At 38.9% G+C, this 24,844-nt stretch overlaps 1 protein-coding gene across 2 annotated transcripts in view; it reads right to left on the bottom strand.

The window, feature by feature from the left end:
* Positions 1-24,844, bottom strand: part of EFCAB5 (EF-hand calcium binding domain 5) — a 135,957-nt gene that overhangs the window by 34,982 nt on the left and 76,131 nt on the right. For both annotated transcript variants that reach the window (XM_047709027.1, XM_047709028.1), the window contains 7 exons: positions 22,601-22,675; positions 22,409-22,501; positions 18,485-18,699; positions 16,235-16,391; positions 3,445-3,734; positions 1,575-1,744; positions 867-1,095 (listed from right to left, as the gene is read on the bottom strand). In XM_047709027.1, the coding sequence (XP_047564983.1) occupies positions 867-1,095; positions 1,575-1,744; positions 3,445-3,734; positions 16,235-16,391; positions 18,485-18,699; positions 22,409-22,501; positions 22,601-22,675 (1,229 nt within the window). The remainder of the gene's footprint in view (positions 1-866; positions 1,096-1,574; positions 1,745-3,444; positions 3,735-16,234; positions 16,392-18,484; positions 18,700-22,408; positions 22,502-22,600; positions 22,676-24,844) is intronic.

Genomic DNA, 24,844 nt, shown 5'->3' with positions numbered 1-24,844 from the left:
TGCCCCAGGAAGAGAAAATTTTAAATCCTGGTAAATAAACATAAAGAGGTAGGGGCTTAGAGGAGAATGAGTGATAAAAGCCTAGCCTGGTGGTGGGTATTAAGGAGGGCACATATTGCATGGAACACTGGGTGTGATGTATAAACAATGAATCTTGGAACAGTGAAAAAATAAAATAAAGTTTAAATATCCAAAAAAAAAAAAAAAAAAGCCTAGCAAGTTCCTGATTGCTGCTATATCTCAGATGATCGCCTCCGTAAAGGCTTCAATCTTCCTTCTCTGCAATTCCTATTCATAAAACCAAATTAAAATGCTTGTAGAAATGGTCCATTTATTGCCTTAAAAGTGCCCATCTTTTCTGTGATCTAATTAGAAAACATGCATACTCAAGACACATTTAGACTTTTTCATTCATTCTTCATTCTCAAAAATCATAACATCGCATCAAACCAAGAGCCATGGGAATGCATTTGTGGTAAGTAAAAGATTTCTAGGTTCCCCTATTAATAACACATAAATGTGTACCTTTTCAAGGCTCATTCCTACTTTGTGGGTCTTAATTAGTAGTCTAATGGTTGGATTTCAGTCCTACAGCATAAAATGCTGTTGCTATGATTAGTGCAGTGGGACACATATTAGCATCTCCCCAGAGAGACTGAGGCATAGACAGGCAACAGAGGCTGAGGGTTCTTCCATGTGTAATGGGGAACCTCTCTGAAAACAGATACACACAGTGAACAGGAACAGTAGGATGACACTATCTATATATACAGCTTTATTCTCATCTGGTTTTAGGTTTTGTTTTTAAAAATATAGAAGGAGAGGCAATCCTACCATTGTTCTTGAAGAATTCCTCCATGACTTACCTGATAGAATCTGATCTCATGAGGTACAAAGATGTTAATTTTTTGGGGATCTTTTAGGGTGTCAACAGCCATGACCCCAAAGATCCTCATATGTGCATCCTGAAGAGGCAGAGCCAGGAATGATCCATTTTGATCACTCTTCTTGACAGAAGTGTTCCAGAAAAAGATGTTCCCATGGTGCTGAACTTGGGGCACGTGTATTGGCTTTCCTTCATCCACTACTGTAAAGCTGAGGAATAGGAATATGGAGACGGTAGAAAGGCCCAGGAAAGGCTTTAGATGAAACTGTGCAGGAAATTAAATAAATTCTCTATTCGTAATTATTGGGATTATATGTCAGAGAAGTGGACTCATGAAATTGCTGGTTTGAAGAGTCTGACTTGAGAAAGAGACTTAAAAAATGAGCTTAGGTCATAACAGGGTAAACACATATAAACAGGATGCCGGAGATATAACTCATAAAGCAGGCAGAATCAATGCTGATGTTGTGAAGCAGAGTCCCTGAGTCCCAGAGTGCCTGGGAGTGAGTGCTAGAAATGACCAGGTGAAATTACTCAAGACTAACAACCCATCACCTCCCACTCCAGGAGCATGGTGACCTGAGGCATTTATCTAGTCGGCAGCTAACTAGGATTTCAATACTCATTTACTTCAGAAAGGGAATTATTATTTTAGAAGGGTAAAACCAACCTCCTCATAAATTCTTACCTGATTCCCTTCATGTCCCGGTAGAGTACTCTGTTCAGCACAAATGGAGCATCATCTAATGTACAAGCTACGTTCCTCAACAGGACTTGCCCTCTGTCAGGCAGTAGTAGGTTTTCTTCTAAGAGGGAAATGTGAGCACTGATCTTCTTATTCCCATGGGCTTCAGCGTCCTATGGCAAAATGTTTCTGACCACATATTTGCCAATAGCCAAAGAGCTATTATTTTAATCATGCCTCTTCATTAGCCTGTTTGAGCATCTGACCCCAATGGGCAGTGGGAAAAAGGCTGGCACCACAGCTGTCTCCCAAATCTGAGTCTTAATGAGTGGAATCAATTTATTTTATGTCTACTAAACTGGTTTACTTAAAAAAAAAAATAGGGGGGTGCCTGGGTTGCTCAGTTGTTAAGCATCTGCCTTCAGCTTAGGTCATGATCCCAGGATCCTGGGATTGAGCCCCACATCGGGCTCCCTGCTCAGCGGGGAGCCTGCTTCTCCTTCCCCCACTCCCCTTGCTTGTGTTTCCTCTCTCACTGTGTCTCTCTCTGTCAAATAAATAAATAAAATCTTTATAAAAAATCTCTCCTCTTACTCAAATTTAGAAGTTTAAAACTTGGATCCCTTTAAACTGTAGTCGTATTGTCTGGGCTTCAGTTAAAAGTATTTATTTTGGAGGACTAGGGCAAGAAGATGGCTTCATTTCACTCATATTTCTTGAGTAGATTTTCACCATCTACTATGAAGTGAATGTAGAAAAAAATGCTCTCAAGGAATTCTTAACATAGTTTGGCTATGACATTTGATTTATGTTGAGAAAAAATTTCTTGGGGCCTCAGATTGCAGACTTTCTGCAACTACTCTTTCGAATTCAAATATCTGAAAATTCTCTGTACCTAAGATATTACAATGTTATTAACAACACTATGTGTTAACACATATATTGAGCATGTCTATAAGTTGGGGACATGAAAGATGCTTTCCTTGATCTTTGTCTCCTCTTTCTATGTATTTAGGTCTGCTTTTCTTTCTTTTTTCCCCCCTCTGCCTTTATTCTGTCTTTTCTACATAAAAGATCTATAGAGTAACTAACAAAAATGTACCACAGATCTCTGAAGCAAGTTGGAGTAATAACCTCTTTTCTAGACCAGTCTTCTGCTCCTGGGCAAACCATTTCAAACTACGTTGGATAATTCAGCCATTCAGTAAATGAGTCCTTTAAGTGTTACAGTGTGACTCCAGGTTCCCTGGACTAGTGGAATCTGTGACATATATAGAAGACAGCCATGCTATTTCTGCCTGGGAGAAGCAGCCAGCTGGGAGTCTTGGAGAGGATGGCAAAGCTGTGGGCAGTGGTCCCATCAGAGGCATGTGTTTTAAGTGACATGATTCTATAAGATTCTATAATAGTACCCGTGTGTTTCTAGGCAGTGCTATGAAATATTGTGTGATGTTGGATCCTCCTTTATAATGATTTTATGATTTAAATAGTACCTTTTGAAACCAACTCCTGAAACATCATGCAAGGGAAATGTGGCTTGAAGTGCCTGCACATCTCCTTACGGGTATTTTTCAGTATTAGTCTATTTTCTGCTCTAATCTTATTTGACTCTCAGCACAAATGAAATTAGGAATCACAAGACATGATTCTGTCTTTTATACCTTTCCTCTCTACTTCTATGTTCCCAACCTACAATCCTTCCAGTTGCCTCTTTCCTAGGCTTTGTGTCATTGTGACGTTTGGGAATGAATGCAACTTCTATAGCAGTACCCAGTGATTTTTCAAGAGAATGTCAAGTGCTCCCTGTGAAACCATTGAGCACCCCCTACTACGAGGAGTTTCTCCTCTTATATATCACCTTAGGAAAACCTACCTGGGTGAGGGCATTAAAAGTCTCCGTGTACACTGGTTCCAAGGACACCCCACTTGTCTCTGCAGCACGTTGGATCTGGTATAGCCACTTTCGTCTGGCACAATTCCTCAAATTCTCAGTATGGCTCCTTTCTAAAGTATTCATCAGAAACTCCACAACACTTTCCAGAACATGATCTTCATTGCCTCTGAGTTCAGATACAACCAATTCTATGTATTTCTGAAACTGTTTTAAAGACAACCTCACTTCTTGGTCAGGGTGTGGCTTTGGAAATTGGATGTGTAGTTTGGCTAAAAGACATAAACGTAAAACCAAGAACTAACCAAAGGTTCATTTATCTATGGGGGAAATTTTCATTCCTCTTTTATAGCTGACTGAAGCCCCTGACAACTGCTCACCATGGAAAACCAGGTATCTCAAAGGCATCTCAAAGCCCAACAGAACCCCTACAGTGACTTCCTGTATTGAGCTCAAGATGTCCTGTGTCATCTTCCCTGTTTCTGTTTTGCTTTTTTAAAAAAAATTTTATTATTTTTAATTATTTTTTATTTTTTGAGAGATTGAGAGACAGAGAAAGAGGGAGAGGAGGGTGGGGGGAGGGGTAGAGGAAGAGGGAGACAGAGAATCTTAACCAGGCTCCACACCCAGCTGGATGTGGGGTTTGATCTCACAACCTTGAGATCATAACCTGTACCAAAATCAGCTGTTGGATGCTTAATCAACTGAGCCACCCTGGTGCCCCTCTGTTTTTTTTTTTTTTTTTAAAGATTTTATTTATTTATTTGACAGAGAGAGATCACAAGCAGGCAGAGAGGCAGGCAGAGAGAGAGGAGGAAGCAGGCTCCCTGCTGAGCAGAGAGCCCGATGCGGGGCTCGATCCCAGGACCCTGAGATCATGACCCGAGCCGAAGGCAGCGGCTTAACCCACTGAGCCACCCAGGCGCCCCTCTGTTTTGTTTTTTTAACTCTACCACACTCAGCAGTGGGGGAAACACCAGGGTCAACTTTGACTCCTCCCTACTTTTTACCTCCCATATCCAATAGGCCACTTAATCCTATCCTGTTAGCCTTTGGCAATATATCTTGTTTCCATTTCTCTCCATTCCTATTACCATAATCCCAAACCAGTACTAATCATTTTATACATAATTAGATTACTTAGAGTAAGGCTCAATACATATTTATAAAATTAAATTAAAACACAACTTGTGACCAAAAAAAGCATAATCAGACCTCTAAATACAGAGAACAAACTGATGGTTGCTAGAGAGAAGGTGGATAGGGGAATGGACAGAAAGGGTGAAGGGGAGTGGGAGATACAGACTTCTAGTTTTAGAATGAATAAGTCACAGGAATAAAAGGCATAGCATAGGGAATATAGTTGATGATACTGTAATAGTGCTGTGTGGTGACAGATAGTGGCTACCCTTAAAAGTGAGCATAACATAACGTATGAAGTTGGATCACCATGTTGTACACCTGAAACTAATGTAACATTGTGTGTCAACTATATACATAACATTTTTTAAATAAATAGATAACATACAACTAGAATGAACCTCAAAGGTAATAAGTCAAACTTAAGGCTTTTATTAATCATGGCACTTGAATAATCATAAACACACCCCCAACTATTCTAAACAATACCTATTAAAAAGATAGCAACAGGCAAAAATGAAACACAACTTGCATCATGCAATTCCCTGGTTCAAAGTCCTACCACATTCAGTGACAGATGACAGCTACACTTGAGGTGAGCATAGCATAATGTATGCAGAATCACTATGTTGTACAACTGAATCTAATTGCTCCACTAACTCCATTCTACTTATGGTCCTGACCATGCCTTGCACACTTCTGCATCCATACCTTTTATTTTTTTTAATTGTACAATTACTAATGTGTTACCACACCTGAACAATACCAATAGCACATCTATACCCTGACCTTGTTCCATCCCCTGCCTCCCCACACCCCAACCAACATCCTGAAGTTTTTTTTTTTTTTTAAGATTTTATTTATTTATTTGACAGACAGAGATCACAAGTAGGCAGAAAGGCAGGCAGAGAGAGAGAGGAGGAAGCAGGCTCCCCGTGGAGCAGAAAGCCCAATGTGGGGCTCGGGCTGGGATCATGACCTGAGCCGAAGGCAGAGGCTTTAACCCACTGAGCCAGCCAGGCGCCCCCATCCTGAAGTTTTGCTTTTGCTTTATTCATCCTTTCCTTTTATTTACCCAATAGTGTTATTGTGTATGTTTGTGTGTATATGCTTCTAAACAGTATACTTCTAAATTAGTTTTGTCTATTGGTAAACTTCAGAAAAAGGACATCATGCTATATGTCGTTTTCTGGGACTTACTTTTTTATTCCACATCATGCTACCAAATCCACCCATGTTGTTCTTCTGGCTGGGACTCATTCCTTCCACCACTACATAGTATGTCATTTTGTGAGCCTACTGCCATGGATTTATTCTCCTGTCTGTGGGCATGCAGGCTGTCTCCAGGATTTGCCCTTATGAGCAGTGCTGCAACCATTTTTATACATGTCTCCTGGAGCACATGTGTAAGTTTCTTTGACACTTATTATAAACTATATGTTATATATTATTATAAATAAATCATAGGGTATGTGCCCTTCTCATTTAAATTTTAAATTTCAAAATCTCTCCTTCCTGAAGAAGTCTTCTACCACAATTTCTCCTTCCCTTGGAAGACAAGCAGCCATTCTTTTTTTTTTTTTTTTTCAATTAACACATAATGAATGTATTATTTGTTTCAGGGGTACAGGTCTGTGACTCATCAGTCTTACACAGTTCATAGCCCTCACCACAGCACATACCCTCCCCAGTGTCTATCACCCAGCCACCCCATCCCTTCCACCCCACCCCCTCCCAGCAACCCTCAGTTTGTTTCCTGAGATTAAGAGTTTCTTATGTTTTGTCTCCCTCTCTGGTTTCATATTGTTTCATTTTTCCCTCCCTTCCCCTATGATCCTCCGTTCTGTTTCTCAAATTCCTCATATCAGAGAGATCATATGATAATTGTCTGTCTCTGATTGATTTCTTTCACTTAGCATAATACCCTCTAGCTCCATCCACGTTGTTGTAAATGGCAAGATTTCATTCCTTTTGATGGCTGCATAGTATTCCAGTGTGTGTGTGTGTGTGTGTGTGTGTGTGTGTGTGTGTGTGTGTGTGTACCGCATCTTCTTTATTCATTCATCTGTTATTGGACATCTAGGCTCTTTCTATAGTTTTGCTATTGTGGACATGACAAGCTGCCATTCTGTATCAGTCCCAATTTTCCCTCTGCCCTTAAGAAAATATATTTTCTTAAGAAAACAAAAATATTTTATAAATAAAATATCTTTTATTTATAAAATAAAAATTTATAAATTTATTTATAAATAAATAAAATTTATTTATCTGACATTATTATATGTTAGATAAATAATTTGACAATTAACAGATACTGCCTGGTATGTTTAGTCATCTTATCAATGAAAGCTTCTCATTTTTATAGTTGGGCTTTTGTTGATTATTGCTCTTTAGCATCCACACTCATCTTTCTCCTGTTGCTTGTATCCCAAATTTTGCTTTGTGGGAAACTACTCCACTCTCATCTCCCTTTGTGTGTTTGGATGGGATTTCACTCATGGTTCGAGAGATGCAGCAGGCATCGTGGGCCTAAACCAGTCAGGACATTCTACTCCCTCAGCTAGAGTGGTTGGTTGATTCCAATGCTAGACATTTTGCTTGAATTATTAGGAAGAGGACATTTTCCTTTTTACTCCCACTGGACTTGAATAAACCTGTGAGGCTGTGAGACTGGACCTGGTTCCCACAAGTGGAAAGGCTGTATGAAAATGGAGTCAAGGGGCGCCTGGGTGGCTCAGTGGGTTAAGCCGCTGCCTTCGGCTCGGGTCATGATCCCAGGTCCTGGGTTCGAGCCCCACATCGGGCTTTCTGCTCAGCAGGGAGCCTGCTTCCTCCTCTCTCTGCCTGCCTCTCTGCTTACTTGTGATTTCTCTCTGTCAAATAAATAAATAAAATATTTAAAAAAAAAAAAAAAGAAAATGGAGTCAAAACATAGAAAAGAGGAGAGGTGCCTGGGTGGCTCAGTGGGTTAAAGCCACTCGATCCTGGGATCGAGCCCCGCATTGGGCTCTCTGCTCATCAGGGAGCCTGCTTCCCTTCCTCTCTCTCTGCCTGCTTCTCTGCCTACTTGTGATCTTTGTCTGTCAAATAAATAAATAAAATCTAAAAGAAAAAACATAGAAAAGAGGAGGATCAGACTGAAAAAGACAAAAAGAAAGAAGCAGACACTTGTCCTAATGCCATTGTTTGAACTCCCAAATCTGGCTGTGTCCTGAAATTGCCCAGGACTTTTCCATCATATGAACCAATAAAGCCTTTTTTCATTTAACCACTCCGGGCTGAGTTTTCTATTACTTGGACTCAAAGGGTCCTGACTGATATAGTCTTGAATTAAATTAGAAGTAACTTGTGGGTTCTTCCTCTTCCATATCTTCTTCCTCTTCTCCTTTTATTCCTTTCCCTTCTTGAACAATTAAGTCCTAAGCCATTGGTAGGGCAAGACAAGGTAAGAATCTGCTCCTGATCAAAGCAAGCCATGGTGGCCCAGAATGGGGTATTTGAATCCAGTTGGGTAAGGATTGTTCAGGAAGTCACTTGGCATGGGCTGTCAGAGCCTGAATAGGTGAAGATGTTAACCATGAAAACTGGCAATCTTTAGCCTATCTGAGTGGAGAGCGTGGCCCTGCAGAGGCTGTTTAGCTTGGAGTATCAGCACCCAAGCTGGAAGAAGAGGATATCCATATGGGATATTTAGGCCTGAGCAGAGTGAAAAGGACATCCAAATGGAGGGACAGCTTGACTTGAAGTCAGAACCTAAACAGAGTGTGGAGGGTATCCATGTGGAGAGACAGTTCGGCATGGGGAATCAGGGCCCAAGAAAAATGAAGAGGACTTCCAGGTAGGAGGTCAGCTCAGCATAAGGAATCAAAAGCCTGAGTAGACTGAGAAGAGCATCTATGTGAAACGATGGCTTGCACAGAATGTTAGAACCTAAGGGATGTGTGAAGGACATTCACATGGAAGGGGGATCCGGTATGGGATGTCAGAGTCTGAGCAGAGTAAGAAGGGAAACTGTGGGAAGGGAAATTAATACAGGATGTTGGAACTTAAGTGTAGTAAGAAGGAAAACACATCAGTGTGGGGGAGAGGACAGTGGGGTGGGAGATTAGTTCCATATGGGAGACTGATCAAATAGATAGATAGATAGATAGATAGATAAAACAAGAGAGAAGGGAGCTACAAAAAAGGGAGAAAACTAGAATGAACCCTGTTATTATTTTGGCCTAGGAAGTATGGTTGTGAACTTATGGTTTTTAATATTAATAGATATTTAGGGTGCCTGGGTGGCTCAGTGGGTTAAGCCTCTGCTTTCAGCTCAGGCCATGATCTCAGAGTCCTGGGACCAAGGCCCGCATTGGGCTCTCTGCTCGGCAGGGGGCCTGCTTCCCCCTCTCTCTGCCTGCCTCTCTGCCTCCCTGTGACTTCTCTCTCTCTCTGTCAAATAAATAAAATCTTTTAAAAAATATTAATAGATATTTATAGAGGTATGTACAGATGTGAATGTTTACACACACACACACATATTCCCCAAGAGAAACTTGGGAGCAGTGACCTGGGAGAAATAAGCATGTGTAGAACCAAGATCTTGGCCTCTAAATACCATTCTCCACTAGGAGAACCAGGGTTCCTTGGAGAAATTTGTGATTCCTGGGTGGGTGCAGGGAAAGTATAAGATGAATCTAGAAGATCTCCTTGTTGAAAGCAGGGAGGGGCTCAAAGCCTGATAGATACATGTGAAAAGGACACAGGAAACCTTCTGGCAGTTTCTTAGATAACTAAAAATACCCCTACCCTATAAATCCTACTTAGGTATTTATTAAAGAGAAATAAAAACATATATCCACACAAAAGGTTTGTACAAGATTGTTTATAGCATCTTTATTCACAATAGCCAAGAACAGGCAACAGTCTAAATGTCTATCAGTTGGAGAATGGACTAACAAACTGTAGTATATCCATATAATGGAATACTATTCAGAAAAAAAAGCAAATTGTTGGTATATATAACAACGTGTAAGAATCTCCAAAAAAGTATGCTGAGTCAAAGAAGCCTTATGCAAACGTGTACATACAAATGATTCCATAAATATGGATTATATGGATTAGAAGGGATAAAACATATCTATAGTGGAAAACAACCAGAAGAATGGTTGTCCTAGTAATTTGGTGATGGGGAATGCATAAGAAAGAGGCATGAGGGAACTTTGTGTTCTGTTTCTTTTTTTTTTTTTTTTTTAAAGATTTTATTTATTTATTTGAGAGAGAGACAGTGAGAGAGAGCATGAGCTAGGAGAAGGTCAGAGAGAGAAGCAGACTCCCCGTGGAGCTGGGAGCCCGATGCGGGACTCGATCCCGGGACTCCAGGATCATGACCTGAGCCGAAGGCAGTCGTCCAACCAACTGAGCCACCCAGGCGTCCCTGTGTTCTGTTTCTTAATAGGGGTATTGGATGCACAAGTTATGCTTTGCCAAAACTCAGTGAATGTACACTTAAAAATTGTGTGTTTTGTTGTGTGTAATTTTACCCTAAAGGAAAAAAAACTGTTAACATATATCAAACTCTAATTAAAGATACACATGCTGAAGTGTTTAAGGAATAATATATTGATGTCTGCAGTTTCTTTTGAAATGTATCAAAAATAAGAGAAATGGAAGGACAGAGGGATAAAGAAATGAATAAATAGGTACTTTTTTTGAAATGTAGTAAAATGTTAATAGTAGACTCTAGAAATGAGTATATAGGTGCTCACTGTAAAATACTTTGAGCTTTGCTATATGTCTGAAAAAATTTTTTAAAATTTTTGAGAGAGAGAGAGAGAACAAGCGAACACGAGTGAGGGGAGGGGCTGAGGGAGAGATTGAGCAGACTGTGCGGACCCTGGCAGGGGGCTCAATCTCACAACCCTGAAATCATGACGTGAGCCGAAAACAAGAGTCAAATACTTAACCAACTAAGCCACCCAGGTGCCCCTGATATTTTTCATAATAGAATATAGGAGGGGGGTGCACCTGGGTGGCTTAGCTGGTTAAGTGTCTGCCTTTGGCTCGGGTCAGGATCCCAGGGTCCTGGGCTTGAGCCCCACATGCGGCTTCCTGCTTTCTCCCTCTCCCTCTGCTATTCCCCCTGCTTGTGCTCTCAGGCTCTCTCTATCTCTCTGTCAAATAAATAAATAACATCTTAAAAACAACAACAACAACAATGTTGGAGGGAAGAGGAGGGCATGGCCAGACTGAAAGGACTCCTAATCGGTCAAATCTGGGACAATAGGAACATTAAAATAAGTAGTGATAGTGTTGGATCACAGCCTATTGGGTAAGATAGGAAACCATGAATACATATTGTTATAATAAATGAACAAAAAGTTTGGCAAGAAAGGGAATGATTCTGGGGGGCCTGGCTGGTTCAGTTGGTAGAGCATTCAACTTGATCTTGGGGTTGTAAGTTCAAGCACCTGGTGCAGGGACTTAAAAATACTTAAAAATATATTTTAAAATTTACTTAAAAATAAAATCTTAAAAAAGGGGGATATTTCTATGGTTTCAAAGTACAACCACAAAAACTTGTTAATTACAAAGGGAAAAAGTAATTTTTAAATGGTAGAGACTGACAGATACTATTTAAAAAAAAATTCCAGTGTAGTTAACATAGTTATATTAGTTTCAGGTGTAAAATACAGTGATTCAACAATTCAGTATGTTACTCAGGGCTCATCAAGATAAGTGTACTCTTTAATCTCTTTCACCTATTTCCCCCAACCCCTCACCCACCTCCCCTCTGCTAACCATCCATTTGTTCTCTAGAGTCAAGAATCTGTTTTTTTATTCATTTCTCCCCCCCCCCTTTGTTTTGTTTCTTAAATGCCACAGATGAGTGAAATCATATGGTATTTGTCTTTCTCTGGGGGGCCTATTTCACTCAGCATAATACTCTCTAGGCCCACCCATGTTGTTGCAAATGACAAGATTCCATTCTTTTTTATGTCTGAATAATATTCCATTGTATGTATATGTGTGTGTATATATATCCCATCTTCTTTTTTTTTTTTTTAAAGATTTTATTTATTTATTTGACAGAGAGAGATCACAAGTAGACAGAGAGGCAGGCAGAGAGAGAGAGGAGGAAGCAGGCTCCCTGGTGAGCAGAGAGCCTGATGCGGGACTCGATCCCAGGACCCTGAGACCATGACCTGAGCCGAAGGCGGCGGCCTAACCCACTGAGCCACCCAGGCGCCCAATATATCCCATCTTCTTTATCCATCCATCTATCAGTGGACATTTGGGTTGCTTCCATAGTTTGGCTATTGTAAATGATGCTGTAATAAACATAGGGGTGCATATATCTTTTCGAACTAGTGTTTTTGTATTATTTGGGTAAATACCTAGCAGAGTGATCATCGATCATAGGGTAGTTCTATTTTTCATTTTTTGAGGAGCCTCCACAGATACCATGTTATTATCATGGCACTTCTGCTAAGATTCAATGAGAAAATACAGCGTCACTTACATGATATTTCTGCTAAAAGTGAATAATCTGAATTTAATCATGAGGAAATGTTAGGCCAAGCTAAAAGGACATACTAAAAACAACCAGCCTATAATCTTCAAAAATGTCAAAGTCATGGCAATCAAAGAAAGGCTGAGGAGTTTCTTAGAGATTCCTTGTTCCAGAGTGAAAAAACAGCAGTTTCTTTAAAAAAAAAAAAAAAAAACACCATGTGAGTTTTTCAATGAGATTTTCTAAATAAACATGGTTCTTAAATGTTCAAGATCTCTGGAATTTGGTGACAAAATAAATCACCAAAATGTTATAACTTTAAGAAAGTTAAATGTCCTACTTAAATGGAACTTACATAGGGGTGCCTGGGTGGCTCAGTTGGTTAGGCATCTAACTCTTGATTTTAGCTCAGGTCTTGATCTCAGGTCAGGAGTTCAAGACCCATGCTACGCTGAGGGTAGAGCCTACTTAAAAAAATAAAACTTATATATTGAGGCAGATCTAATAGAAAATTAAAAGTTGTATATATCCAACAAATGTTAATAGCTATTCCTTGGGAAATAATGGGGAAAGAGTTATTTATTCCATTAAATTCTACAGTAGAGGCAGATCATATGTTTTACAGCTTTTATATGCAATATTTCTTCTCAGAAGATTAGGCTGTATTAGGAATAAAAAGGGAAAATTGGCTAAAAGTTTCAAGTTGCCCCTTCCATATAAAAAAACTTGCATTTTGAGGATACCAGCAGAAACATTTATAGAAATTTCTAATTCTGTGGATTTATCCTATTTCTCCAATTTTTATTCAATTTTTAATCTTTGACACTGAAATAGATAAGAAGGATAGAGCAAAACAAAACAAAACAAAACAAAACCAACAAAGAGCTATTTGAAGATTTGCTGATCAGTTATTAGCTAATGTTTGAATTTAGAATTTTCTTCCTTTTCTAAGGAAGCTAAATCTGCCTTTCTTTTTCCATATGGTTATCAGCTCAGCAATCATCTCCTCAGGCCAGGTGGCTACCAATATGTGTTCAGAGAGAATCATTTTGTATAAGCCTACCCTTGGAGAGAATAATTTGTTCTTCCTGCTTGCAGAAATTTATTTTTGGCAGCAGATTCTGCCTCCTCATTACTTTCCTCCTTCTCATCTACTGGGATTAACCCATTACATTTTATGCTTTCTACCCCTATTGCTGTAATTCAGTCATATGTATTGGAATTTCCTTATAATATCATCCTCAGGTTTCTTAAATTCTAGAAATCATCATTTCTAACTCCTTCCTTTTACAAATGAGGACACCTGGATCTGTTGAGGTTCAGTAGCTTGCTTTTGGTCATGTGACCACTAAAATTTTCTTTTGTTTTACTTATTTATTTGAGGCAGAGGAAGAGGGAAAGGCCTACTCCCCGCTGAGTGGGGCACCTGATGTGGGGCTCCATCCAAGGACCCTAGGATCATGATCTGAGCCAAAGGCAGATGCTTAGACAACTGAGCCACCCAGAAACCGCTGGCCATGTGACCATTAAGTGAAAGATCCAGCATTGGAACCCAGCTCTCTTGAGCATTGTGTAGTGTTCTTTCCTCTATAGAACATGGTTCTGTATTATGAAATTTGCCTTCCTTTTAAGTGGAAACCACCTCACTGTGCCCTTTGAAGCTTCATTCTTTGGATGTAGTCTAAGACAAGTAGTGTAGTATAATGTAAAGTTTGGAGAAGACATAGTGAATGAAGAACACATGACAATTGATAAGCTTAGGTACACTTGAAGGTCAGTGAATACAGCAACTTTGAAAGGTTTGAAGAACTTAACTAACTCTGATCATTCTCTTCTGTCATTCACTGTATACTTTAAGAATTGGAAATCTAGTACGTAAAAGTCACCAGATAAATCTTTAAACCCAGTGGAAGCAAAATGGTTTATATTGGAATCTAATCAAATAAATGAGGAAACTTCTTATACTGGAATAAGAATTTTAGTAACTTTTGATTGGGAAGTATTGATCAGAAGAGAAAAATGTAGTATAGGAAAAGAAAAGTCATTAAGAAAAAAAGTCATTGAGGATAATTAAGTGGCTAAATTGTTAAATTCAGGAGAAACTTACAAACCAGCCCTACTTGAGAGGTGAAACAGACCTTGTACAGGCAAAGAGATACAATAAGAAGAGAAAATATGCAGAAGTGAAGAAATTTGGGGATTTTTTTTAAACCTTAAGAGTGAGGGTAGTTAGGTACACAGAGGGGATCTAAAAATGGAGAATTAAGGTCTTGGGAAAAGCACCGTATGATACATTCCACTCCTGATAGCTCTGTTTTCTACACTTCCCATTAGCAATGTGTGAAGGTTCTACCTTCTTTACATCCTTGACAACACTTAAGATTTTTCTATTTTTTAAAATTTTTATTTGTTTTTTAAATTTCTTTTCAGTGTTCCAGCATTCATTGTTTATGCACTACACCCAGTGCTCCATGCAATACGTGCCCTCCATAATACCCACCACCAGGCTCACCCAACCTCCCGCCCCTCACCCCTCCAAAATTGTTTTTGGATTGTTTTTCAGAGTCCACAGTCTCTCATGGTTCATCTCCCCCTCCAATAAAATTATAACCATACAACATAAGCAACAAAAGCAAATAAGTGGGAATACCTGAAGCTAAAAGTTTCTGCACAACAAAAGAGGCAAAAAAACAAAATGAAAAGGAAACCTGCAGAATAGGAGGAAATACTTGCAAATCATATATCTGATAAGGGATTAATCAAAATATATAAGGAACTCATACAACTAGACAGAAAAAAAAAGACATTAAAAAATGGGCAAAGAAACTGAATAGATGTATTTCCAAAGACATGCAGATGACCAAAAGGTGCATGAAAAGATACTCAACATCACTAACAATTAGAGAAATGCAAATCAAAACCACAATGAAATATCATGTCACACCTGTCAGAATGGCTAGTGTCGAAAACACAAGAGATAATAAGCGTTGGCAAGGATGTGGAGAAAAGGGAATCCTTGTGCACTGTTGGTGGGAATGTAAATTGGTATAACCACTAGGAAAAACATTATGGAGGTTCCTCAAAACATTAAAAATAGAATTGCCATATTATCTAGCAATTCCACTTCTGAGTGTCTAATGGAAAGAAATGAAATAACTATCTCGAAGAGATATCTGTACCATCATGTTCATAGCAGAATTATTCATGATAGTCAAGATATGAAAAAACCCAAGTGTCCATCAATGAATGAATGGATAAAGAAAATGTGATTCTTACACACACACACACACACACACATACACACACAGGAATATCATTCCATCATGAAAAAGATGGAGTGCTGCCATGAATGGATCTTGAAGCCATTATGCTGAGTGAAATCAGAGAGAGAAAGACAAATATTATATGATATTATTAACATAGTGAATCTAAAGCCAAACTCGGAGTATAAAATGGTGGTTCTTAGGGGTTGGAGGTGGGGGAGATGGGAGAATGCTGGTCAAAGGGTATAAACATCTTTTTTAAAAAAGGTTTTTAAAAATTTATTTGAGAGAGAGAGCATGCATGCAAGGAGGGGGAGAGGCAAAGGGAGAGGGAAAGAATCTCAAGCCGACTCCACACTGAGTGCAGTGCCCCACCTGGAGCTCATTCCTATGACACTGAGATCACGACCTGAGCAAAAACCAAGAGCTGGATGCTTAACTGACTGAGCCAGGCAGGTGTCCCAAAGGGCATAAACTTTTATTAAAAGATGAATATGTTCTGTGGATCTAATATACAGCATGTGATTATACTGTATTATATTCTTAAAAGTTGCTAAGAGAGTAGATCTTAAACGTTCTCAGTACAAAAAAGTAATCGTGAAGTGACAGAGGTGTTAATGCCACGGCGGTAATCATTTTGCAGTATATAAAGGTATCAAGTCAACACACTGTACACCTTAAACTTACACAATGTTCTATGTTAGTTATATCTCAATAAAGCTGAAAAAAAAAAAAAAAGATAGCCATACTAATAGGTGTGAAGTGGTGTCTTGTGGTTTCAGAACCAGAGTTTTAACTGTATATGTCATAGTACTGGAAAATTTGAAGCCAAGTTGTTGCCACAGCTTTAATAAGAAAATCCTTATCTTTTTACCTTTCTTCATAGATTCTTTTTCCATACCCTCCTTGTATGTGTACAAGACTTCATCAACTTCCTTCAGATCCAGGAAGCCTGAGCCATCATTGTCCCACTTCTGAAACACAGCCTCTAGGAGAAGTTCCCGTCGGGCTCTGGAAGCATTTTGTCTAGCCTAGAATAGAAACAGGATAACAGCAATGTCCACAACTATGGAAAGAATCTAGATGTCCATCAATAGATGAATGGATAAAGAAGATGTGGTATATATATACAATGGAAAACTGTGCAACCATCAAAAAACCTAAATCTCGCCATTTGCAATGACATGGATAGAACTAGAAGGTATTATGCTGGGCGAAATCAATCAGAGAAAGACAATTATCATATGATCTCTCTGATATGAGGAATTTGAGAGGCAGGGTGAGGGGTTGTGGGAGGTAGGGAGGGAAAAAATGAAACAAGATGGGATAGGGAGGGAGACAAACCATCAGAGACTCTTAATCTCACAGAACAAACAGGGTTGCTGCGGGGTGGGGTGCTAGGGATAGGGTGCCTGCGTTATGGACATTGGGGAGGGTATGTGCTGTGATGAATGCTGTGAAATGTGTAAGCCTGATGATTCACAGACCTGTACCCCTGAGGCAGATAATACATTATATGTTAATTTAAAAAAAAAGAAACAGGATAACAAAGCACAGGACACACTCTCCATCGTGCAAGCCTCCATCCTATGGTTATTCCCTCAAAAGTGCTGCACTATTTCTAAAAACAGCTTTATAAAAAAAGCTGGGACTAAACATGATAGAATGGGAAATTGAAGCATTTAATTTTTTTTAGAAGATTTTATTTATTTGAGAGAGGAGAGAACGTGAGGAAGGGGGGGAGAGAGAGAGAGAGAGAGAGAGAGAGCAGGAGCAGGAGGAGCAGCAGAGGGAGAGGAAGAAGCAGACTCCCCCACCCAACAGGGATCCTGATCCCTGATCGAGCAGGGCTCCATCCCAGGAGCTTGAAATGATAACCTGAGCCAAAGGCAAATGTAAAGCATTTAACTTGAATCCTCTAAATACCGTTTCTCTGTTTCACTCCTAGAACAAAAACACAAAACACAATAAAATAAAAAACAGGCATTCTCTGCATTGGACTAAAGCACATTAACTTAGGAAAGGGGTTACACTCCTTAAGAATCTTTGATTCATTCCTCTCCACTCCCTTGCTGGTCGTTCAGGAATGTGATAAACATACGGCATGCTCTACCTGGCTTGTCGGTGGGATATGCAGGGTGAAGGCAGTGTTCAAACAATGAAAAATGACTATGTTCAAAAATTATTTTTTGTAATTTATAATTTATAATTTAGCATCAATCTAACTTGACATTGATTTTATTTACCTTTCAGATTTTTTACCAGATTAATTATATCAGTCAGATAGTAACTAAATTATTATCCAGATAGATTTAATTGCTAAAAGAAAGCGAATATATAGCATTTGGTTAAATGGGGGAATTGCAACTGAGGAGGCAAAAGGGATATGAACTCTAGAATTAGGTTGAGAAGACTCATAAGGCTGCTGAGATGAGTGAATATGCCTGGTAATGTAAGCTACATATTTCATATAAGGGCACATAAGTTGTTTATATCAGCTAATGTGTATGCACCTATCATTCAACTACGTAGTAAGTTCTTACGAATATGTATCACCTGGATTCACATGAATAAAAAATACATGTACAAATCACAATTGTACCCCTAGGTATGTGCATTAGTAAATGAATTCACACAGCACTATGCATACAAATGCATTTTTTGCATATACACATATCTGCTCCTCAGAATCTGCTCTTCAAGCTTCAGAGGAGGAAAAAGAAAACTGCAATAAAAGATCTCCTGCCACCAGTGATCATGTTATTATTAGGAGAATGAATTCTCTGCAGTGTGATCTCGGAACATTTGACCATAAAATTAAATACTTAATGGGTATGCTCATTGAAATAAAGCAATTGGCTTGATCATAAACTTTTTTTTTAAACAAGCTTTATTTCTTTTTTATGTAGACTTCACACCCCTTGTGGAGCACAATGCAGGGCTTGAATGCACGACCCTGAGATCAAGACCTGAGTTGAAATCAAGAGTCAGATGCTCAATCAGTTGAGCCACCAACGACCTCTTGGTTATAAATTTTTAAAGGACCACATTAGGAGCAACTGAGGTTGAGAGCTTTATTAATAATATGACCCCACCTGTTTTATTGATAAACAATATTACTCACCTGTTCTAAGCCACTTATTTTCTCTTCTTTTGTTTCAACATAGCCTCTCTTAAAAAGGGATGTGAGGGTCTCACTGACACTCAAGGGGGTATCTTCACCAACAAATGTCTCCAGAAGTTGTACAAACTGGAGCAGATTTAAGGAAACTCCATTGAAAGCACTTCTACCTTTTATGTCCTTGTAAGACTGAATACTTCTGATAATTGAGTGTAGGTCTATAAAGCAGGAAACATACACGAAACAGTAAAGTGGACAATTTCTTAAAACTTAGAGGAAAATACACAAATACTTATTGTAATAAACACTGCTACTCTTTTCCTGTCAGAAACCCATGCTCCCTTCATTAGGAAAACATCTTTTCTCCTGTCAGCTTATATTTTTATTTTCATTTCACGTGTATCAACAGTTCATTTTTATTGCTGAGTAATATTCCATTTATAAATATATCACAGTTTTTTTATTTATTCTCGTACTGATAGATACCTGGAATGATAGATACCTGAATGTTTCCAGAAAGTTCAGGCTATTATGGATATACCTGGTTTACATATTCTTACATATGTTTTGTTGTTGTCATTGTAAACATGCTTTTAACTCTATTGGATAAATAACTGGGGTTGGAAATTCTGGATCATGGGTAAATATGTGTTTGGTTTTACAATAAACACACAGATATTTTCTGAAGTAACTGTAACATTTTAAACTCCCACCAACAATTCTGAAAACTTCCAGTTTCTCCACAATCTTGCCAAGAGTCAGTGTTGTCAGTCTTTTTCATTTTAGCCATTCGGGTCATATGTAGTGGTTTCTCATCATAATGTTAGTCTGTTTTTCATGATGACTAATGACATTGCACACTTCTTCATGTGTTCATTGCTCATTCTTGTATGTTTTATTTGCGAAGCATCTATTAACATGTTCTACTAATTTATACTATGTTGTTTTTATTTTTATTTTTGAGTTGTTGAAGATCTTAATATTTTCTGGATACCAGTCCTTTGTCAGATACAAATTTTACAAATAGTCCAAGTATTTTTTCCCTATCTGTGGTTTATATACATACTTCTTTAATGACATGTTTTAATAAACAAAAGTTTTATTTGATGACATCTAGTTTGTCATCTTATTCTTTACGGTATTTTTTTTTAAATGTTTCAAGTTTCTATTTAAATTCCAGTTAGTTAAGATACAGTGTGATAATAGTTTCAGGTGTACAATATAGTGATTCAGTACTTCCATACATCACCCTGTGCTCACCACAAGTGCCCTCTTTAACCCCCATCACCTGTTAACCACCCCATCTCTGCTCTGTTAACCATCAGTTTGTTCTCTATAGTTTAGAGTCTGTTCCTCTCTCTCTTTCTCATTTCTTCTCCTTTATTTTGTTTCTTGAATTCCACATATGAGTGAAATCATATATTAGTCTTTTTCTGACTTACTTCACTTAGCATAATATATATTAGCTCCATTCACTTTGTTGCAAAGGACAGGATTTCATCCTTTTTTATGATGGAGTAATATTCCGTGATATATATTTTATATATCTTTGTAATATATATATTTTTATGTAATACATTATATGTAATGAATATTATATGTAATTTTATATATTATATGTATATATTATATATAATATATATTATATGTAATTATGTGTGTATATATATATTACAACCTCTTTTCTTTTTTTTTTTAAGATTTTATTTATTTATTTGACAGACATAGATCACAAGTAGGCAGAGAAAAGCAGGCAGAGAGAGAGGCGGGGAAGCAGGCTCCCCACTGAGCAGAAAGCCCAATGTGGGGCTCGATCCCAGGAGCCTGGGATCATGACCTGAGCCGAAGGCAGCGGCTTTCACCCACTGAACCACCCAGATGCCCCCTCTTTTCCTTTTTTTAAAGAGACCTTATTTATTTGAGAGAGAGCGGGAACTCAAGTTGGGGGAGGGGCAGTGGGAGAGGCAGAGACAGGCAGACTCCCCGCTGAGCAGGGGGCCAGATATGGGGTTCTATCTCAGGACACTTAACCGACTGATACACCCAGGCACCCCTACACTACACCCAGATACCTTACACCCCTACACTACATTTTCCTTATCGATTCATCAGTCGATGGACATTTGGGCTGTTCCCATAATTTGGCTACTGTTGTTAATGCTGCTATAAACATCGAGGTGCATGTATCCCTTTGAATTAGTATTTTTGAATTCTTTGAGTAAATACCCAGTAGTGCAGTTGCCAGATGGTAGGGTAGTTCTATTTTTAACTCTTTGAGGAGCCTCCATACTGTTCTCCACAGTGGCTGTACCAGTTTGCATTCCCACCAACAGTGTAAGAAGGTTCCCCTTTCCCTGTATCCTCACCAACACCTGGTATGTCCTGTGTTGTTAATTGTAGCCATTCTGACACGTGTGTCGTGGTATTTCACTGTAGTTTTGATTTGTATTTCCCTGATGAGGAGTGACGTTGAGCATCTTTTCCTGTCTCTGTTAGCCATCTGTATGTCTTCTTTGGAGAAATCTCTATTCATGTCTTCTGCCCATTTCTTAACTGGGTTATTTGCAGGGGGTGGGTAGCGAGTTTGATAAGTTCCTTATAGATTTAGATGAATCTGGTGGCACTGAGCATCCTCCACCTTTGCTACAAGACCATGTGATATAGGTCTGGCCAGTGATTTCCATAGGACAGCAATGTAATCCCCTATATGTAGTGAGAATGAGCCCCAGAACTTTTGGGGGAACTACTGGGAACCAATCACTCTTTTAGTATTCTGATTCCTGAACATAGGATATAGACTTAGCAACACCCTTATGGACCTCTCTACCACAACATGGAGAAAATGACCTGAAACTGAAAGTTACATAGAGAGGTACAGGGCTGAGAGGCAGAGACAGTGTCTCATTGCTACTATTGAGCCCTTGTATTCATTTGTGCCTGAAGCCAGCTGTGGTCTGGATTTGACAGTTAAATAAATCTATAGATACTACTGCAACCTCTCCCCCAAAGAGTATTGACTAATATATTTATCTCGAAGCTCAATCTTATAATACAAAGCATATTTCACAAAATATCAGCCCAGAGACTTATGTTTGATTTATTCACCGATTCAATCATTCATGCCTTCCATATGAGATATGACTTGATCTAAAGATAATCACACATGCAGTTTTTCAAAATGGTAAGGCAAAACTGAAATAAAGACGTAAGACCAAGAGAAGAAGAACATGAACTAGCAGGCTATAGGAGCTTGACCAATGCCGTGCATTTTTACCAAAATATTTTGAGGATAGAAAGTTTGTTATTTGACCAAGGCTTAAATGAGAAAAAATTTGCAGATAGGAAGAAAATAATCCTAATATAAATAGTTCTACTACTTGTTGATGAAAAGTAAAATGATAAAAGAACATTGCAGTAAAATATGAGCTCTTGTTGGAACAATCATTGTTAAATACATGGTTTATCTCAGAGCTAAAATCTACTCTTTGCTCTCTCTGTTAAGTCGGTCTTTATAAGTCTTCAAAAACGAGATAGATTCAAACCAGTCTCACATATTGAGTTATGAAACTACCAGGGAGAGGAATCGCTGGAATGATTTCTATTGAGTTCTAATATCCGAGACCTGATTCCCTTTGTGTACCTGGATCATAGCTTCAAAAGAGTTATAGGGCCATGTAACGGTAAAAACAAATTGTATCCTAATGCATACATTTTAAAGCAGAAAAGCACATGCCTACAGGTACACTACCACCAAAAACATTCATCTTGTATATGTTTAGATCCATCAGCTCAGGGACAAAATAATGCAAAGATCACCCTGCCATTGTGTCTTAGCTAAGTTCAGTCTTTATCATGGGGCACCACAGTAAATTAAATTCATCAGTTGGACTGCCGTCTAGTTTTCCTAGTTTGGTTGCTAGCCCGTACCTGTGAACCTGGAGTCACTGAGGAGTAAGTGTGCCTGTTCCTCATCTTCACATTTGATATTATTCATCTTCCAGTTACAAGTCGAAAGTTCACCTACAAAATATACATTCCATAACATAGACAATTTAATTTCACTTTCATAATGTCTTTGTTCTAGAGTATAAATGAAAGGGGGATTAAATGAGGAGTCACCTGACCATGACTTTCCTTCTATTTCTTGGGATTTATGACAGGATGGATCTTTCTGATTTTCCATTTTTGTAGTTTCTAAAAGGTACAAAAGAAAGTGGCTATAATGAACTGGAATTTAAATAAAAACTTGAAAGAAAAAAAAGAAAACGGCTATAAATTGGATATTATATATTCTATGATACAGTCCTAAATTAATGAATGAGAAATATTCCTTGCATACAGAACACCAAAAACATTCTGTCAGGTTATTTCCCATCTATGTTACGTCACATTCAACTACAAAGATATCACTTAATAACTTTACTTGTTGAGAGCAGCTCCACGATGAAAGCTATTTGTTGTACCCAAATATGACCACTCAGCATGAGGGCTACATTTCCTAAACTCTGTCACAGCTAGATGTCACCAAATGCCTAAATTCTGACCAATGTGATGTGTGGGCAAGTGATGTAATGCCTATCTCTTCTCCTTCCTCCTTACCCTCTTTTTTTTTCTTAAGATTTTATTTCTTTATTTAACAGAGAGAGAGAGAGAGCACAAGTAGGCAGAGCAGCAGGCAGAGGAAGAGGGAGAAGCAGACTCCCCTGCTGAGCAACGAGCTCAATGCGGGGTTCGATCCCAGGACCATGAGATCATGACCTGAGCCGAAGGTAGATGCTTAACTGACTGAGCCACTCAGGTGCCCCTTCTCCTTACCTTCTGCTCTGAATCTGGATGTGGTAGTGAGCCATCCAGGACTATGTGGTTAGAGGAGACACAAGATAGAACTTGAGCCTCTGCTGATTTCAGGGGACTGAGCTATCATATTAGTTTTAACTTTTATATCAGAAGGAAAGAAACTCCTACATTGTTTAGACATTACTATTTTGTTTTGGTTTTATTTTTTTAGACACTGTCATTTTGTTTGTTTGCTTGTTTTAAAGATTTTATTTATTTATTGGAGAGAGGGAGAGAGAGAGAGAGCCCATGAGCGGGGGTAGAGGCCTAGGGAGAGGGAGAAGCAGACTCCCCACCGAGCTGGCAGCCTGGCGTGGGACTCAGTCCCAGTACCTGGAGATCATGACCTGAGCCGAAGGCAGAGGCTTAACCATCTGAACCACCCAGGCATCCCTAGACACTGTCATTTTGGATCACTGTTACACTTAACAAAATTAAGTCCTTACTAATAATATCTGATTGAATAGAATGTCACAATTTTTCTAGCTAGTATGTAAGGGGAACCAAAAATTAACAGCCCAATTTTATGAAGAACCAAACATAATGCTGAAAAACGAGATGTTTCCAATTAGTTACTGATAATGTAGAATCTAGAACATAGGTTACTCATGACTTAGGAGTTTTGAATAAGGATTTTCTTTGGGACTGTGGGACTTTAAAATTAAAGAGCAGATAAAGCTTCTGGAATGTTGCAATGGCATGATTGACAGGGTTTGGGGGCTATGTCTTTCCTGTACACGTGAACTCTTTTGGAACAGCTGAGGTTAGAGGATGAGCAGGAGTTTGGTTTTGAGCCACAGAGTTTCAGATACCCGCCACACACGCCTCTGCCCTATTTCACTACACATTCTTTTCTGCGAAACACATTCAGTGGTTGAGTGTTAAGTACTGTGGTTGAAAGAAAGGACCTGCTCGCCACCATCCACCCTCCTCTCTCCGTGTGAATCTCACAACAGCAGGGGCCATAGGGAGGAAGGTTGTCTCTGGTTCCTCTCACCAGGGAAATTACTTGGTGACCTGGTGGATTTCTTACAGCCTGGTTTCTCTGATAAAATAAAGTTGCTATAGGCACCCCCCCCCAAATTAAGTTAAACTAAATTAAAGACATTTATGCTTAACTGAGGTCTTAAGTGGTATTGAGACTGGCTCTCTAAGAAGTTAGAATTTTTTCAACAAAAAGGCATACATTGGCATAAGCCATTCAAAGGAAAAGTCTTCTGCAGAATAAATATTTGAAATGCAGGAGTTTTCTGTCTTAAATATAACTTTCAGAAACTTCTCTAGAACATACATCTTATATAACTGAAAAATGCAAGATCCATTTTATAGTTGAAGTTAAAGACATTTTAAAAAGCGGCTTCTAGGGGTGCCTGGATGGCTCAGTGAGTTAAGCCTCTGTCTTCAGCCTAGGTCATGATCTCAGGGGCCTGGGATTGAGCCCCACATCAGGTTCTCTGTTCAGCAGGGAGCCTCCTCCCACCCCCCTCCCGCCGCCTGCTTCTCTGCCTACTGGTGACCTCTCTATCA

The sequence above is a fragment of the Lutra lutra genome, chromosome 16 (assembly GCF_902655055.1).
Source record: "Lutra lutra chromosome 16, mLutLut1.2, whole genome shotgun sequence".
Taxonomy (NCBI): domain Eukaryota; kingdom Metazoa; phylum Chordata; class Mammalia; order Carnivora; family Mustelidae; genus Lutra; species Lutra lutra.
Note: the sequence above shows the minus strand (reverse complement) of the source record. Positions and strands in the feature narration are given on the sequence as shown.